Source organism: Microcaecilia unicolor, chromosome 2 (assembly GCF_901765095.1).
Source record: "Microcaecilia unicolor chromosome 2, aMicUni1.1, whole genome shotgun sequence".
NCBI lineage: Eukaryota > Metazoa > Chordata > Amphibia > Gymnophiona > Siphonopidae > Microcaecilia > Microcaecilia unicolor.
In genome coordinates this window covers 151,090,124-151,107,910 of record NC_044032.1, presented here as the reverse complement: position 1 = coordinate 151,107,910, position 17,787 = coordinate 151,090,124, and the positions used below count along the sequence as shown (strand labels likewise).

At 40.8% G+C, this 17,787-nt stretch overlaps 1 protein-coding gene across 2 annotated transcripts in view; it reads left to right on the top strand.

The window, feature by feature from the left end:
* The window catches only part of ELL2 (elongation factor for RNA polymerase II 2), a 153,258-nt gene that overhangs the window by 90,689 nt on the left and 44,782 nt on the right, over positions 1-17,787 (top strand). The window contains exons 6-7 of one of the 2 annotated variants that reach the window (XM_030193405.1): positions 5,228-5,352; positions 5,484-5,583. In XM_030193405.1, coding sequence (XP_030049265.1) covers positions 5,228-5,352; positions 5,484-5,583 — 225 coding nt within the window. The remainder of the gene's footprint in view (positions 1-5,227; positions 5,353-5,483; positions 5,584-17,787) is intronic. The other variant, XM_030193406.1, reaches the window with a different exon arrangement.

Below are 17,787 nucleotides of genomic sequence, written 5' to 3'. Positions count from 1 at the left end.
GAGGTATATAAAATAATGAGTGGAGTGGAACAGGTGGATGAAGGCGGTTAGCTTGGCAGAGTTTAAAAGGGGGTTAGACGGTTTCCTAAAGGACAAGTCCATAAACCGTTACTAAATGGACTTGGGAAAAATCCACAATTCCGGGAATAACATGTATAGAATATTTGTACGTTTGGGAAGCTTGCCAGGTGCCCTTGGCCTGGATTGGCCGTATACTGAGATCGATGGACCCTTGGTCTTTTCCCAGTGTGGCATTACTTATGTACTTATGTATTTTTGGTGGCGGTAAATGCTTCCCCCCCCCCCCCCCCCCCCCGAAATGGCCATGCGGCAAGTGCTTCACTTTCCACACGGCCATTTCTTTAAAATAAAAAAAACAACCTTTTACCGCAAAAACACACACTGATGCCAGCATAGCCCCCTTGCCGCAGCTTAAGGACACCTTTCTTATCTAATAGATTGAGAGGAGGGTAGATGTAGCACCAAAGTGTCTTAGCTGCCTGACATTATCAGGATTAGGAGAAGCTATCAAAGACAGCATATACTGTGCTATGCCATGCAGTATTTTAAAAATCATACAAGCTTCAAAATGAAAGCCTGAAGAGGCAACCAATGTGCTTTAATAATGGAGTTCTATCAAACTTGCCCACTGAATATTCTGCAATGTCTATATCCTTTTAAAAAGTATCCGAGTATAGCCCACAAAAAGAGTAATCGAGTTGACTCAGAATCGTAGCCTAAACAATCATTCTAAATTGTACTAGATCAAAACAATGTTTAACTATGCTCAGTCTTAAATGAAAACCTTTTTGGTTAACAGCATAAAACAATTCTCAGAAGATAGCTTGGTATCCAAAACTATCCCTCATATCTATTTTTTCATAATTTTAACATACAAAGTAGAGAAACATATACATAGTCCACATCTGAGAAACTGCTGTAGGCTGACAAGCGAACCGAAAATAATAAGAAAAAAACTCAAAGCGGAGCACATGCAATACTAATATATATCACTTCAAAACTGATGATATTTCAGGAAACCTGTTCAGCAAGCACGGATTTATCAGAAAGAAATAATGCCAATAGAAAAGAATCCACAAAAATATACTTGTTTCCATACTGAACCAGGCACTTTAATTCTAATTCAACTGGAAACGAGCCATTTATAAATTGACCAACAAAAAGCAGTCTGCTGAGGATTAAATGATAAAACATTTTTCTAAATTAATGCAATTTGTATGTTGCAACCCAATCCACCACCAGTTTAAAAGCACCAAGTGATTATTCTGTACATAAACAGATAATCAAGTAGCAACAAATACAATCAGCCAGTGTGGCAGAAAAATGCAAAAATTCTCCCAATTGTATTGGGCACCATTGGCTTCATTAAATTTCCATGATCTGGTGGCTGGCTATGCATTTTACATCTTATGAATTCTAGGAGACTTTGAAACAGTGCGAAGTTGAGGCAGGTACCAACAGTAAATCTGAGTCTGAGAATATCTATTATATATCTTGGCATAGGTTTCTGCCATGGTATGCCCAAAATTGAACTACTTTGGAGGTATTACAGCAAGAAACTGCCTAAAGCTCCCTCTTGTTGTCCCTGACCAAAGAACACTAGCAACTTCACTACATAGATACATAATTTCCTTTTTTTTATTTACTGTTTTCAAACTTCCAACTTCAAATGGATGTGAGATTTGAAATTGCTGTATTTCACAGTGCTATTGTATTTTTTTGAATAATTAAGCCAGGTTTATATCATGGCTCTCCTTAACCACTGCCAAAACTACAACATGAAAGATACTTTGAATACTTAGCCTTTTGAAGGCATCAGGGATAGTGCTAACTCAACATACTATTACATGGCATCTGGGAAGTGTTATTTTTAGCTTCCACAGCAAGCTGATAGTTTCTTCAACAAAATTAATATACTCCCTTATTGGGCAGTGTTACACCTTGAATGAGTTGCAAGGCATGTGGCAGCATTAACTGACAGTTACATTATATTTTGAATTAATTCCTGGGCTCAGTTACTCCAAGTTTTGTTCATCCCCCCCCCCCCCCCCCTCAACCCTGTTAAGAGTTTTCTATGTGGAATAGAAACTATCGAAGGGGTTGAATACTACTTTTCATAAAGAATTTGTTGGCATAAATCTTTATATGCAGAACTCAGGTTTGTGTTTGGGTCAACCCATGAATCCCATGATCTAAAATGTATGTACCAGCTGATTTCTTGGAGGCAACTAGGTCACTGTAGTTGCATATAATGACTTCATGGCATGGATATAAATAGGTCTTATAAGAACATAAGAGTAGCCATACTGGGTCAGACTAATGGTCCGTCTAGCCCAGTATCCTGTTTTCCAAACGATGGCGAAGCCAGCCAGATTACAAGTACTTGGCAGAAACCCAAATCGTCATAACACTACATACAGTCCCAGGGGCAAACAGTTGCTTCCCATGTCTGTCTCAATAGCAGATTATGGACTTTTCCTTCAGGAATTTGTCCAAACCTTTTCCCAGATACACTAACCGCTGTTACCACATCCTCTGGCAGAAAGTTCCAGAGCTTAACTATTCGTTGAGTGAAAAAATATGACGTCCTATTTGTTTTAAAAGTATTTCCATGCAACTTCCTTGAGTTTCCCCTAGTCTTTGTACTTTTGGAACGAGTAAAAAAAATTGATTTACTTCTACTCATTCTACACCACTCAGGATTTTGTAGACCTCAGTCTTATCTCCCCTAATCCGTCCCCCTCATCCATCTTTTTCCAAACTGAAGAGCTCTAGTCTTTCCTCATATGAGAGGAGTTCCATCCCCTTTAACATTTTAGTCACTCTTCTTTGAACCTTTTCTAATTCTGCTATATCTTCCATAGCATAGCAGGATTTCTAGTGCTATCTCTGGGAATGCACAGTAGTTCCCACGCTGCCACAGCTGTGTGGGAACTTTCCATAGTGTCAAATGCATCTGGCTTTCAGCAGTTGGTATTTGCAGTAGTTGCTCTGCAGAGGATTTTTTTTCTAACAATGTTTGGGTGGTGTGCTCAAAATTTCCCCTTAGGCTTTTTTTTTTCAATTCCTGTTAGCAGATCTGCTTCATTCATGGCTTCAGATCCTGCTACAGTACTGTATTTGCAGCCAGTCTTGTGTATTTGACACTAGCAAGTTGCTTCTTCCATTAAAGGCTTGAGAGAAAAGCCAAGCTTTCACCTGCTTCTTGAATAGAGAGAGTCTCGTGTTGAAGCGTTTCAGTGAGTGCTTTCCAGATTGTGGGGGCTATGCTAAAGAAGGCTTTTTGGTAGGTGTCACATTGAGTGATGTCCTTTGGAGACACTGTAGTTACAGATATGTCTTGGGAGGACCTTAGTGACCTTGGAGGTATGTAGAGGGAGATCCTGTTCCAGTACTCTGACCTATTTTCTTTAAGGGCTTCGCTGGTCAGACTGTTTTAAACTTAGCCCTGTATTATACTGGTAGCCAATGAAGTTTTTGCTGCATTCTGAATCAGTTAGAGCTGGTGCAAACCCTTTGTAGCCTGACCATGTAGCGTGCATTTCAGTAATCCAGTTTTGGTATGGCATGAGCTGTCGAGACTTGCCTTCTTAGTGTTCAGGGAGAGGCTGCGTAGTCACAGATAGAAGCAGCTTCTGAAGGTTTCTTGAATTTGGAGGATCAACACAATTGAGTCTAGCTGTATCCCAAGGTTACTGACTTGTGATTTTAAATGGCAGTTCATATCTCCCAAAAGAGGTTTTGAATGTCACGTATGTGCCCACTTAAAGACCCACGGGAACTCAGCTTTACTTGGGTTCAGGCAACTTTAGGCCATTCTTGAATTGCTGTTTCTGCCTGAACCCAGATTTCCGTATAGCTCTGAATAAACCAACTACTTTGTTTATTCAGAGCTATAGGGAAGCGTGGTTCAACAGATATGATTAGCTGCATGTCATCTGTGTAGCTTGAAGTATAGGTACCAGTATTGATCCTTGGTGGTGTGATGTAGGTCAGCACCCATAGTAGCAATGAGGTGTTGCCAAACAGTGTGGACTGTTGTCTATCTGAACCAGGCAAGTACTATGCCACTGATGCCCATTTTCTGCCAGTTCTGCTAGTGCATTGTAGTCCAGTGTCAAAAGCTGCTGAGAAATCCAGCAGTACTAACACAGACAAATCCCCTGTCTGTTTCTGAAAATCTAGTAGGGATACAAGCCCATAACTATGACTGAATCCATATTGACATGGATGTAGCCAGATTCTCTTGAACAAGACTGTACTGGCCGGTAACTTTCAAGCATGACCTGGTCAATGTAATTCTTTAGCAGAAGGGTGCACCACTGCTGCCCTTAATGCTGTTGCTAGTTGCCCCCTAGAAAGACAAGTTTTATGATTTTTGTGACCCCCTTCTGACCCTTGCTTGACTGCTGCACTGTTGGGCAAGGGTCAAGGGAGCAAGTAGTTAGTTGGTCAAAGGAACTCTTATTTTGTGAAAGCTTGTGTTCTGGTTAACTGAGGAGATTGGATAAGATTGCCTGTATATCCTGGTGGAGACTCTCTAATTTTGTTGGCAAAGTATGCAGCAGAATCACTGAAGTTGAGTTTTGACTGGACAAGCTCCACCAAGGAGGTTGTAGTAGGCGTTTACTATGCTGTGCAAGTGCTTGGTTGAATTGGCAGCCTCTTCAGGGTATTGAGAAATAGTTTTTGGCTATCCATAATGAACATGCATATGAATTGCTAGTATTTGAGGGCCTTAAATGTCATTTGAGTAGCATATAGGACTGCACTTGCATAGGACCATTTTTTGAAGAACTAGGGCCTTGAGTTTAATTGGACTGTTTATTATATTATTTATTTGTAATTTCTGTTTGTTTTTTATTTCTATTTAATTATTGTGCCCTACTTTGGGTAAAGGTGGAATGTTAGTAATAAACCTATTATCTTGAAATCCCAATTGACTAGGGTCCTCCAGAACATGTTTGGGAACCAGTGTACTAGAGTTCAGTTTCTAAATAAATATAGTCCATGTGAGGCCTTATTTTGTGCAGCTTTATTCTGTTTCCTCAACTTCTTCACCTGTAACCCAGGTATCTTTTTTTTTTACTCATTGATCTGTATGGCTGGACTGGATTGTAAGAACCACTGGTCCCAGTCAGTTTTGCAACTGTTCATCTTGAAGATTAATATAACCTCTTTTTTTTTTTTTTTTTTTTTCTCCTAGGTAGCCAATTTGAACCCCAAGGACAACTCATACACATTAAAGGATTATGTATTTAAAGAGATTCAGAAAGAGTGGCCTGGATACTTGGAAGCAGAAAGACAGACTTTAGAGCATGTGCTTTCTAGGTATGCGCTGCTTTGCATATTCTTTTCAACAGTATGTTCTTCAAAATGGGGGATATCAAGACTTGACTTGACATGTGTTTCAGAAACCTTTCTTTTTCTCTTTTTACAATCTTGAATGTGGGTGATCTCAGCAGAAAACTAAATCAGTCTCAAAATGCCACCAGCTCCAGTCATTCAGATTCACCTCCTTTAAGTTCTCTTAAGGACACTGAAGCAACATCTCCTTCCCAGGTATATTACAACTATTTAATTTGTTTTACATAGTCGCAAGCAAAACAGTGTATGTATGAGTCTTATCAGATTTGCTTAGTAGTCTGGAGGCAAAATTACTGATTTAAAGCTATGGGGTTGGGGATATTGGGTATCCCTGACATTCAGAATGGGTTTTAAGTTACTGTGCTTATGCACATGATGATTTTTGACTGTATTAGAAACTATTGATCTCTCAACCATGCTTTTGCATTGCCATAATGTTTTTTGGTAGATCAGATTACTGAAATATGACTTTCACTGGCAGTTCTAAGCTGAACATTTCTAAAACCCAGGTTATAAATAATAGTGTTTAATGTGGGTTCCTACTAGGGATGGTTAAATCTTAAAGTTCAAAATGTCCCAAAATATAGTTACAGTGAAACAGTAGCTCTCCATTACCATAGGGCTAGAAATTGGGGGAGAAAAAAAACTGTCAGTCCATGACTCAAACAAAAAGATGACCTTTTTAGTCAAGATTTAAGCATTCAGACATGATCTCACAACCATACTATCATCTCTCCCTTAATACTAGCACAAGCTACGACTGCCAAATTGCTTCATTCCCCCCTACTAGTTGCAGAAAAGTAGTGTGGATGCATATGCTGACCAATGAGGAATGACCAAGCTCATATATCTTGTTGGAGCCAATCAGAATGACACCACCCAGATTTCATTCTGTTCTGAAAACACAGGGTTTGACACGTTAGCTTTGAACTCCTCTGTAGCACAGTGCTTAAATCAACATGGAAATGATACTTTTAGACCACCTTCCTCAAAACAAGTTTAACCCAAAGTGATTTACATTTTATAAAAGTCACAAGTGTCATGGTAGGATCTGCTTATTTCTCAACTAGAAATGAATAGGGAGGAAAACCCAAAGCTGAGCAGTCGGTCCGAGTTCAACTCTGGACAGCATGCACTGTGGTTCTTTCAGTGATAGGGTATCAGTCTGTGCATTACTGGCTCTGAACTCGGAAGTCATGGATAATTACTGAAAACTGCCTGTATAGGCTGGCAAGTTCAGAAGTCACCAGAGGACTAATTGAGCTCCTGGAGATGCTGAGAGCTGCCTCTGTCAAACAGCGTACATACTATTTTACTCATACAGTAGGTGTACTCATATATGTGTATGTATATAAATCTGTATCTTGGTGTGAGCAACTGCACTAAATTCATGTCCCCTCTACATATGTCAGAATCGAAGGATAGGAGCTGTAGTGAGGTGGGGGGGAGCATTCTGGGCCTGCCCTGTGGCACCTTGGGAAAATAGAGGAAGAAAGCAGTCTCCATATGATTCGGCAATCTTCTATTCACTTTTTTAACATTAAACAGCTGTGGTTTAAATGACTGTTTTAAAATATTTTTCCTTCATAATACTGCAGTACTTGTTTCATATGGCATACTTATGCTAAAAATAGCACTACCTTTCCAAAAAAGGAATAGACTTTATCTTTCATGTATTTAAACTGTTGTCAATGAATAAAACATTGTAAGCTACAATATTACCTGCTGGGGTGTCGGACCAAAGCCTCTTGAGGAAACGTTTCCTGTGATGCCTGGTTCCTCTCTTGTACTGTTTACAAGATCCTGATTCTGGTGGACAGAATCAGGATCTTTCTGCTGCAGGTCTTTATTCTGCTCCTAGGTGAGCCAGGGATTTGCACAGTACAGCAAGATCTTAAAAAAAAAAAAAAAGTTGATTTATACGGTGGTTCTGGTAGAGGCGGCTGTAGGACTTGAGATTCAGTGACCAAAGTATTGACACTAGCAATGCTTAAAACCAGATGTCCCCTGCAATTGTAGGCACCAGCAAGGTAGAAGTGTAGATATGATTTTTGTTTTTTGTTTTGGGGGTAGGGGGCGAAGAATAGTCTTGCTCCATACTTACAATAGGGAGAATGTAAGATGTAGATGCAGTGCTTTCTATGCTAATATCAGACTGAGAGGCTGACTAAAACCAGGCTTTTTGGTTTAAGCTGAAGTTGGTGAAACTGGCTAGGCCCCCCTCCCCCCTTCCCTCCCCCCAGGCCTAGGAGTGATGGAAGTGTGTCTGGTTTTGGGGGGGGGGGGGGGGCTGTTTCTGCTTTAGCTGAAAATGCACTGGCATTTTCGGCTGAAACAAACATAGCCAGAATTTAAATTTCAGGCCAATTGCAGCACAAAACCAAAATTCGGTCAGCCCCCCCCCCCCCCCCCCCAAATGTTTTGGTGCAGAAATTATGGTGTTTTTGTCCAGTGCTTGGAATTCGAGGCAGTACCACAGATATAGAATTTGTTTTTCATCATTCAGGCATTTGGACTAAAGTATTTTCTGTGCTTCTTAAATATACAGAATGCTTAACTTAACCTTTACATTGCTCAGTTAGCAAAAGTACCCCTCTTTGTGGTGGATGTTCAAGCATTTTCACTACAAAGACCAGTTCAGCCTGATATTGGCTCCAAGGATGTCCAACTAGTTTCTATGCATTGGGAACAAGGGAAGTTTGTTCCCTTATCTGGGCAATACTTCATTTTTACAGTTGAATTGCAGCATTTCACCAGGTTATCAACAAGCATTGATATTAGATTATGCTGATATTCTTTTAGGATTAACAGAAGTGCAGGTTACAAATTATGCAGAATGTGGCTGTTTAATATGGTAAGGGATATGGATGAATCTCGTTAAGCCCTTTTTTATTTAAATCCCATTGGCTACTTGGGGACATTTGTTATTTTGAAACTTTTACATGGCATGGCACCTGCTTATATGAAGTATTTTGTGCATTATGTACCATTACATGATTTGCAATTGATGAAGGACATACATTTAGCTCTGCCTAGAGTTTCAAATGCAAGATTGTTCAACCTACTGTGCTTTAAAACTCATTTTAATGCATCTTGAATTTTTAGCTAGCAGAATTTGAAAAGTATATAAGGGTATGAAGACTTTGCATGGTACTGTAGATTAAGATGCAATACGTATTCCTGTCTCTAGCTGGCTTGGCAGTAAGAGGATGAAGTAACTTGGCCTAGGGTCACAAGCACTGTCAGTAGGATCTGAATCTTGGTTTCCTTGGTCTCCAGCCTGCTACTCTAACCACTAGGCTGGCTTGTCACTCCTTCGATTAAAGACAAATCTCCCATCATAAGGGGATGATTCTGTACCAACAGGATGCGTCAAGTTTCTATGAATCTCTTAAAGCACCTTTGAGCATGCCCAGAAGTTCTCATAATCCCACAGTATTGAACAAATATGTCCCCCACCCCCCTGAAATAGTCCTCGCCACTCAGGTTATCTTGAAGTCCTTCCTCCTGCTATTTCAACATTGTGTGAACACTTTTCTGTCTTTTGTGAAGTATAGTGTGTTTTGGCATTTTCATGTTAGGCTTGTTTGAAGCTGTAGATTTTATAAGCTGCTTCATTAGTTATCTTTGAGTCCTTTATATTCTTGCGATTTCACCCTGTCTACTTTTTATAATACTAGAAGAGTAGTGTATTCAGACTTAGAATAAGGGTGGGGTCAATATTTGTTTGCTTTCAGTGGGTCTAGGCTTCATGTTAAAATGTTCAGGGAGTAAGACCATCTCTGGTTCCAATCCGTAGGCTTCAGTGCTGAATAAACAGATACTTCCTTCTGCAAGTCAACATTACATCTGGAAGTCAATCGTCCTGTAGACTCAATTTTGCCATTTGTTAGCTAAGTCATGCTTCAGTTCCGTGTAAAAATGGAGTTTTTCTTTTAGAACTTTGATTGCCCTTGGGGACATCCTTGATCAAATGTCATTGAGGAAGGAAAGTGATTTAACCCTATGACATTTGATCAAGGATGTCCAAGGGCAAATCAAGTTCTAAAAGGTAAAAACTCCATTTTCACATTGAACTCAAGCCTGACTTAGCTAACAAATGGCAAAATTGAGTCTAAAGGACGATAACATTGTGTCTGGAAGGTAGACTTGCAGAAGGAAGTGTATCTGCTCATTCCACATTGAAGCCTAAAAGTTGGGAACAGAGCTGATCTTGCACCAAAGCCTAAGGATTGGGACCAGAGATGGTCTTACTCCCTGAACATTTTAAAGTGATACCTAGACCCACTGAAAGCAGATGAATTTTGATTTCCCCCCCCCCCCCCCCCCCACCCCCACCAATGCAGTTCACTAAATGCTTTGAAGAGCAGGAAAATTCTAGAAGCTGTTTTTCAACCTCCTTATGCTGGTGCACTTGGTGAAAAGCAGTATCAGTGTCCAAAGGGTTCGACTTCAAGCTTTTAGCATCCTTTAGGAGACCTCTGAAAACAACTAGCCTACTATCTTAAGTCTCATCAAATTTTTGAATCTGTAGTCTTTCAGGAAGAGCTCCCCCGGCACCTTATTTATTTTTTGTCTATTAGATTGTAAGCTCTTTGAGCAGGGACTGTCTTTCTTCTATATTTGTGCAGCGCTGCGTATGCCTTGTAGCGCTATAGAAATGCTAAATAGTAGTAGTAAGAGCTAAAGAGAATAGTACATATTTTTTTTTGTCAGTGCGTGAAAGGCATAGAGCAGTATGTTAAATTAAAGCACTGTGTTACCTATCTACATCTGCATTTATAATTTGTTCCGAGTATCTGTGCTCCAGCAGTAGGTTTTCAATGAATTTGTAATGTTGCCACGTGGGCAAAATTGGAGGCATGTAGATTACCCTCTGATTTTCTGACATGTCATGGTTTGGTTTTAATTGTGTTAAAATTTTATTTTGAATTTTAATTCTGATGTCTGAATGCATATAACACTTTGTGTGATGTTATTTGTAAGTTAATTGGAGACATTTTCTATCATTATGGAGTTCTTTTCTGTTTTTAAGTTCTAGCTGTAAACTGCTTTGATCTGTTTTGCCAGAGGACGCAGTATAGTAAATATACAATAAAGAAAAACATTTGCAAGGGAAGCTACTTATTGCCTCAGTGGTTGGTCTTCAGCACACAGCTGGCAACCCATAGGTCCTTGCTAACTTGGAAGTCGCCACATCATTGAAATCTCCTACCACTTGGTGCCTACCTAAGGTCAAACTGGGTTCTGAAGAGGGATAGTCACCCAATCTTCCTTCAAATCCTTATCTCCACTAGCAAGGTTCCCTTCTGAGGACTTTTCTCCTCAAATTGTGTAGGTTACAGCTAAATCTCATACTAGTTGCTATGCCGGTCAGAGTAAAACCCAGGAAACACTTTTTTTTTTCTCTTAAAGTTCCTGGATGTCCCTAAGGGGTTGGAAACAGTTCATCTACTCTATCCCAAGATATATGGAAAGTAATGTGGGGTATACTCATAGAAGAACACAGGTTCTCATGGTTGGGAACATATGATCGTAGAGGGAATCTATGTGCAAGAAGGAAAAGGAGGGGATCCACAGCTTCCACAAAAGAAGCAAGCACAAACCAAGGGGTGAAAGCAGAATAGTCCAAATGACCAGCGCAAACAAGGAGTAAAAGAGTCCAAAATGTTTATTTGCAAAAAGCCAACTCCTAGAAGAACGCAGGTTCTCATGGTTGGGAACATGTGGTCCTGGAGGGAATCTTTCAGAAGTTCAGGAAGATGGGTTTTCACAGGGATTACCACTACCTGTTCCAAACCAGCCTTTCAGGAGGTATCAGTTGGGAAGCAATTTATCCAGCAAAGAAAACACATCAGTTTATTCCTCCTCTTGGGTTTGTTCTTGAAGCTCTAAGTTCCATGTTGGTACCTGGTTAAAACGAGAGGGTGGGGAGGGGGGCATTGCACTAAAGGTGAACCAACGTTCAAGATCTTATTTTGAAAGACCTCCCCTGTGGATGGGCTGCTAAGGTTTTATGCAAAAGTCCCACTGTAATCTCAGTTGGTAGGCCCAGTAGAATTTTGGTAAGCAAGGAAACGTGGCAAGAGGTGCCAGTGTTTGGAGGGTGCCAGACAAGAGTACACTGGACATGCTTTAACTTATTCTGTCATCACCAGGGACACAGCAGTGCTGGCACATGGGTGTGTAGTGGAAGGCTCTGAACTCTTCTGGTTCCAGGAAGAGATATGGGTGGTAGCAGAAGGAGACCTAGTGGGGAAGAAGAAAATAAAAGGGGTGAGATGCTTGACATGTGGGGGTGAGGGAGAAGAAGAGGTAGGGCATCAGTTTGAAAGTTGCAGATGTCTCTAGAAATTAGTTCTCAGCCTGATAGTTGGGACCTTCTAGTAATTGTGAACATTACAAATTATATGTATTGACATACCTTCCCAAAAGACCATTGATCCTTAGCAGACAGCAAGATCTACTGGAGTTAGAAATCTTCCTTCATGTAGGTCAAAGTACTTAAACCTGTTCCACAAGAAAGAGGTTACTTCAAGTAATTCATGCTTCCCAAGAAAACCAGAAAATTACACCTTATCCTACAGCTAAGGACCTTGAATAAATGGCACGAGAGAAGTTTAAAATATACTTGGAATCTTAATACCCCTTCAACCAATGGAGACAGACTGCTCCTTGGATTATAGAGCAAATGGTTATTTGCCCATTCCTTGGAACACACCAAGTTTTCAAGATGTCCACAATGAATATGCATATGAGAGATTTGTATAAAATTAGAGGTTAGTGCACGGAAATGTCTCATTCATATTCCTTGCAAAATATTACAAAACTTTATTAAATACTTTCCTTTAACATTACTGTTTATCTATTGTTATCTGAAATCCTCAGTCACATTCAAACACAATCACTCATATCAAACATATTCAGCTATATAAAATCACATCATTACTTATACAAATAATACATCAACCCTGAATGGTTGTGCCACACATAATTCTTGTGATTTAAATAATTATATATCTGTTAAACCATTCTGAAACACTGTTGTTGGTAGGAACACACTACTTTCCCACACCAAACATTATAACGTCTTTAGAGCATGTTAATGGTTCACCCAAGTGCTTCAACAGTCCCGCATCATGCGTATTCTCTTCTCTTATGGGTTATGGTTGTTTTCCCCAAAAAGTTAATATGTTTGAAGCACTCCTAACTCGAACTGATCCATATAGCTTCATCCTCCACAACAAATTCTGTGTGGGCGTTCTTGCAGACGTTACCACCGGCACATCGGATACTGTTGAGTGCTCGACAACCTGGTAGAACCGATTTAATGACCCCTGAAGACACTTTAAAAAGTGAAACACGATCGTGTAGGGTCTGAATGAGGTTGCCTCAATGGACAGAGGAAACGAGAGTGATTCATTGTAAGGACACGGTGTAGTGCCTTACGAAGAAAAATTTTGTATAAAAGAATACAAAGCATCTATCCTGTGTTATGGCCACATAATTGAAGAACATTCCATATCAGAATTTGTTGTGGGGTCCGATCCCATTGAGGGCAGTGCCGTGGGTACCCAAACAGCAAGGGAGTTAATAAAGAGCCTCTTATACGTTGGCCCTTGGAGGTATGGAGCAAAATAAGAGAGAGAATTTTTCTGGGCCGCATATATTATGTACACATGTACCTTTAGATTTGCACCTGATTTTGGCCCAGGGTCAATGGACGAGGCATACATAACGTGGGAAAAGGTGGGATTATGCGAACTAGGCCAAATGCATGAACAAGGGCAAATGGTCCCGTATACAGAGTTATGCCAGGTTCATGGGCTTTCTCCTCTGCAGGTGTATCAATATCTTCAAGTGAAAGACTTGATTAAACGCAAAGCAGAGGAAGAGCTAAGTCTTACTGAAACACGATTGGAACAAGGTATGATGGGGGGTGGAGGCCGAGGGGGAATCTCCAGGCTCTATAAGGCGTTATTGCTTCAGGACACTCCAGTGGTACACTATACAGACAAGTGGGAGGCAGCAATGGGGGCGATCTATGACTTTGAGCAATGGAGCAAGGCATTTAGATCCCTGCTACAGGTTTCCACCTCGAGTGCCCTTATTTTTTATTTTATTGCATTTGTATCCCACATTATCCCACCTGTTTGCAGGCTCAATGTGGCTTACATAGTTTTGTTAACATTGTCATTTCAGGATATCAGATACAGGTAGTGATGTGAGGCGATGAAGGAAGGGAGTGATTAGGATAGTTATAGAAGGTGGGCTTTCATAATTGAGTGGGTTGGTGAGGTGACTTAGTGAGGCTATAGGTTCTGATTGTAGGCCTTGTTGAAGAAGAATGTCTTCAGAGATTTTCAAAAGATAGTTGTTTCGTTGATTGCTTTCAAGTATGTAGGTAATGCATTCCATAACTGTGTGCTCATGTAAGAGAAGGTAGTGGCATGCATCAGCTTGTATTTAAGACCTTTGCAGCTGAGGTAGTGCAGGTTGAGAAATTTACGGGATGATCTTGTGGCGTTTCTGGGAGGTAGGTCCTCGAGGTTTAGCATGTAGATTGGGGCGTCTGCATGAATGATTTTGTGTACAATTGTGCAGATCTTGAACGCAATGCGTTCCTTATGGAAAATGGACACAAAATTCTTTACAGTTGGTACTACACACCTTGTCGCCTGCTGCAAATGTATAAGACAGGGTCAGGGCTCTGCTGGAGAAATTGTGGAATTCAGGGGGATATGGTTCACATCTGATGGGAGTGTGATAGTGCAAGATTGTTTTGGATGGAAATTGTAACACTTTTGAACACAATAATGGAGGTGGCATATCCAGTAAAGATGGACAGTTGCTTACTACACTTTAAATCGCATGGAATTAAGCCTGATGTACACCGGTTTGCCACCCAGCTGTTTGTGGCTAGTAAGCTAACGATAGCGTTAGCTTGGAAAGCGCCTACGCTTCCAGGCATACAAAGAGTATTAATGAGACTAGACAATGTACAATTGATGTCAAAACTGACAGCTATTCGAAAAGGCAATCTGGCTCAATACCATAAAGTGTGGGATATGTATGAAAAAAAAAATGGTCATTACTATAGTGTCTGATCTCCTTAAGCTACTGATATATGTTGGGGGGGGGGGGTGGAGAGGGAGGGGGAGGACAGCAAGGGGGGGGACTAAAGGGAAAGAAAATGGGGGATCACTGCGATGTACAATTTGTTTTCTTCTGTAACATTAAGATGTTCTAGCAACAATGTATAGTGATATACATGGAGACAGTTTTGTTACCTCATAATGTTTTGTTATCCATTGAAGCAAACACCCACAGAAGGTGAGCTCTCCACAAGGAAACCAACGAAAGGAAAAACACACAGTGGATCCAAAAAAGTCCTCTCACAATGAGTGTCTTCCTGAACAAGGTCTTTATTAATAGTAGCTGAATTGACCCGACACGTGACGTGTTTCGGCCGTCAGGCCTGCGTCAGGGGTCTAGTATATCTGTAGATAAAAGTACCTCGTAGGTCAAGTAAAGATACAGCACTAAAAACGGTATCCCAGGACTTTCAGCCTGCTGATCTCTTTTGGACACCCAGTCCACCCCCAAGTCCTTAAGGTTTGCCAGTATCTTTCAGGGGCTCTCTCTTCCTCTGCTGCTTGCTCACCAGTTCTATAGCATGAGTAGTTTGCGCTCTATTGGGCAAATATAGCAGACAAGCTTCTTTTCAAGCCTTCTGACACTAGATTGGTTGAAAATTATATCTGAGGCTAAATTGAACTTCCAGAGTTACATTCTCAGAAATGCTCCTTCCATGCTAAGTATCCAGTGTCTGGATGAGGCAACGATGCATGGAGTGCATTAGATTTGTTAGGAATGGAGCAATGTTCTGAAGAAGGGACCTACTACAAAATTGTGTTCCATATTTAACTTAGCATGGTGGAATCAGACGGCAATAACCAGAACATGGAATCAGACAGCCTCTTACAAAAGTTAGAATACCCTAACAGCTGAAGATAAAAGCAGGCATATTTAAGGACAAATGATTTAAAAGCATACATATCCCATATCTAGGCTGGTTAGAGATTTATATCCACAATGCAATTATACACAAAAATATTCCAAATGATTCTACATTACCTCCATCAACTGCTACAGAGGTTGTAAATAGAAACATTCTTTAAAGTATATGATTTCCAGTGCTCTGAAGAAGGTGCGAGAGAATGTATAGTAGTAAATGAATGTAGACATAATAGGCATCTTAGAGACCTAATGGAAGGAGGAAACCAGGGTATACATTTTATCAAAATCAGTGTAGCAAATTGGTGGATGGCATAGCCAAACAAGATAAAAGTTCTGCAAGAAATAAAATACAGTATGGAATCTTTTATGGATGGATACACACCATGTGTGATGAGGAGCGGATATGCTACCGTCTACCTGGACAGGATAAAAAGACATTGAAATATGCCAACAAATTATATATAACTAGGAAAGAAGGCCCGTTTCTCTGAGCAATGAAACGGGCTCTAGCTTTTTTTAGGGGGGGGGGGGGTGACTCACATATACGGAGATCAGTGGCGATTTTCCTGGGCCGCACCGTGGCTCGTCGCGGTTGTAGGTGGTTCGTTTGCCGCCGCTGTTAGTGTTGCTCTGTTTGGGTGTCAATTTTCCTGTGCCGCCCTCGACGTCATCGCGTTTTGACGCGAGGGCAGAGCGCAGGTACAGTAATAAAACTCACCCTCAACGTTTGCTTCGCCCTCGTCATGACGTTTGACTCGAGGGCGGGGCCTGGTGGCTTCACCACCATGAACCTTCGAACCTGAAGGAACTGTTGTCAGTGGCTTGGCTTCACTGACGTCAGTGTCCTCAGAACGTTGAGGGTGAGTTTTATTATAGTAGATATGCAAACAAATTATATAACATAGTAATGGAATATTTTGATTACCCACTTAGCACAAACTTCTCTAGCTCTATTGTTTGTGTATTCAGCTTGCTTTTTGGAAGCAAGTTATAATGGAGGAAGGTGAATTCCCTTGATGTAGATTTGCAGCAAAACAAGGAACCCCTATTGGGATTGGATTGCGTACCCCACTCCTTTGTGACTGGAAAAGGTCTTTCAAAGCTAAATTTTTTGTTAAGTAATGGCAGTTGTGTGACTTAAGCTATTGATCAAAAGAGTGGTGCCATGTTTTTTTCCTTCAGTTTTTGTGGGTGTCTACATGGTTCGTGCTAATTTTTAAAACACGCTTAAAACACTAATGCACTTTAATAAACAGGACCCTAAGTTAGCAATGGTTCAAAAGGCCTTATGATACTTGAGAGGGGGGGGGGGGGCAATATAATGCCAATTTTAAAAACTGCAGTGGTACACCTGTTGTCTGTGCTTAGCAAAATGGTTAAAGCTATACAGATCATGGGAGTTCAGCGATGTCTTGCCTCACCCATTATTTTTTTAATGTATAAATAAGCAATTGGATAACAGTGAGTGGTTGATATATTTGGATTTTCAGAAGGCATATGACAGATTCCTTCATGAGGAACTTCTTGGGAAACTGGAATTAGGGGCATTACCCTTTTGTGGATTGCAAACTGGCAAAATGACAAGAAATAAAGTAGAACTAAATGGTTAGTTGGTTTTCCATATAGAAGAGGGTCAGTAATAGAGTACACCAAAGATCTTTCCTGTGGGTCCTGTGTGTTAACTATTTGTAAATGATCTGGACACAGGAGTGATGCATCAAATTTGGTGGTTGCAAAGTTTTACAGGGTGAATCTTTAGGCAACTGGGCATCTAAATGGTAGATTAAATTTAATGTGAACAAGTGCAAAGTGATGCACATAGGGAAAAATACTTACTACGGGTTCTGAGTAAGGGTTTGCCACCCAAGAAAGATTTGTCATGGATAATAAATTGAAATCTTCAGCCCAGTGTGCAGTGGATATTAGTGATTACATAGTAACATAGTAGATGACGGCAGAAAAAGACCTGCACGGTCCATCTAGTCTGCCCAAGATAAACTCATATGTGTATACCTTACCTTGATTTGTACCTGTCTTTTGCAGGGCACAGACCGTATAAGTCTGTGCAGCAGTATTTCTCGCCTCCCAACCACCAGTCCCGCCTCCCATCACCGGCTCCGGCACAGACCCCGTATAAGTCTGCCCTCCCCCATCCTAGCCTCTCAACCACCAACCCCTCTTCCCCCCGCCACCCAATTTCAGCTAAGCTTCTGTGGATCCATTCCTTCTGCACAGGATTCCTTTATGCCTGTCCCACGCATGCTTGAATTCCGTTACCGTTTTCATCTCCACCACCTCCCGCGGGAGGACATTCCAAGCGTTCACCACCCTCTCCGTGAAGAAATACTTCCTGACATCTTTCCTGAGTCTGCCCCCCTT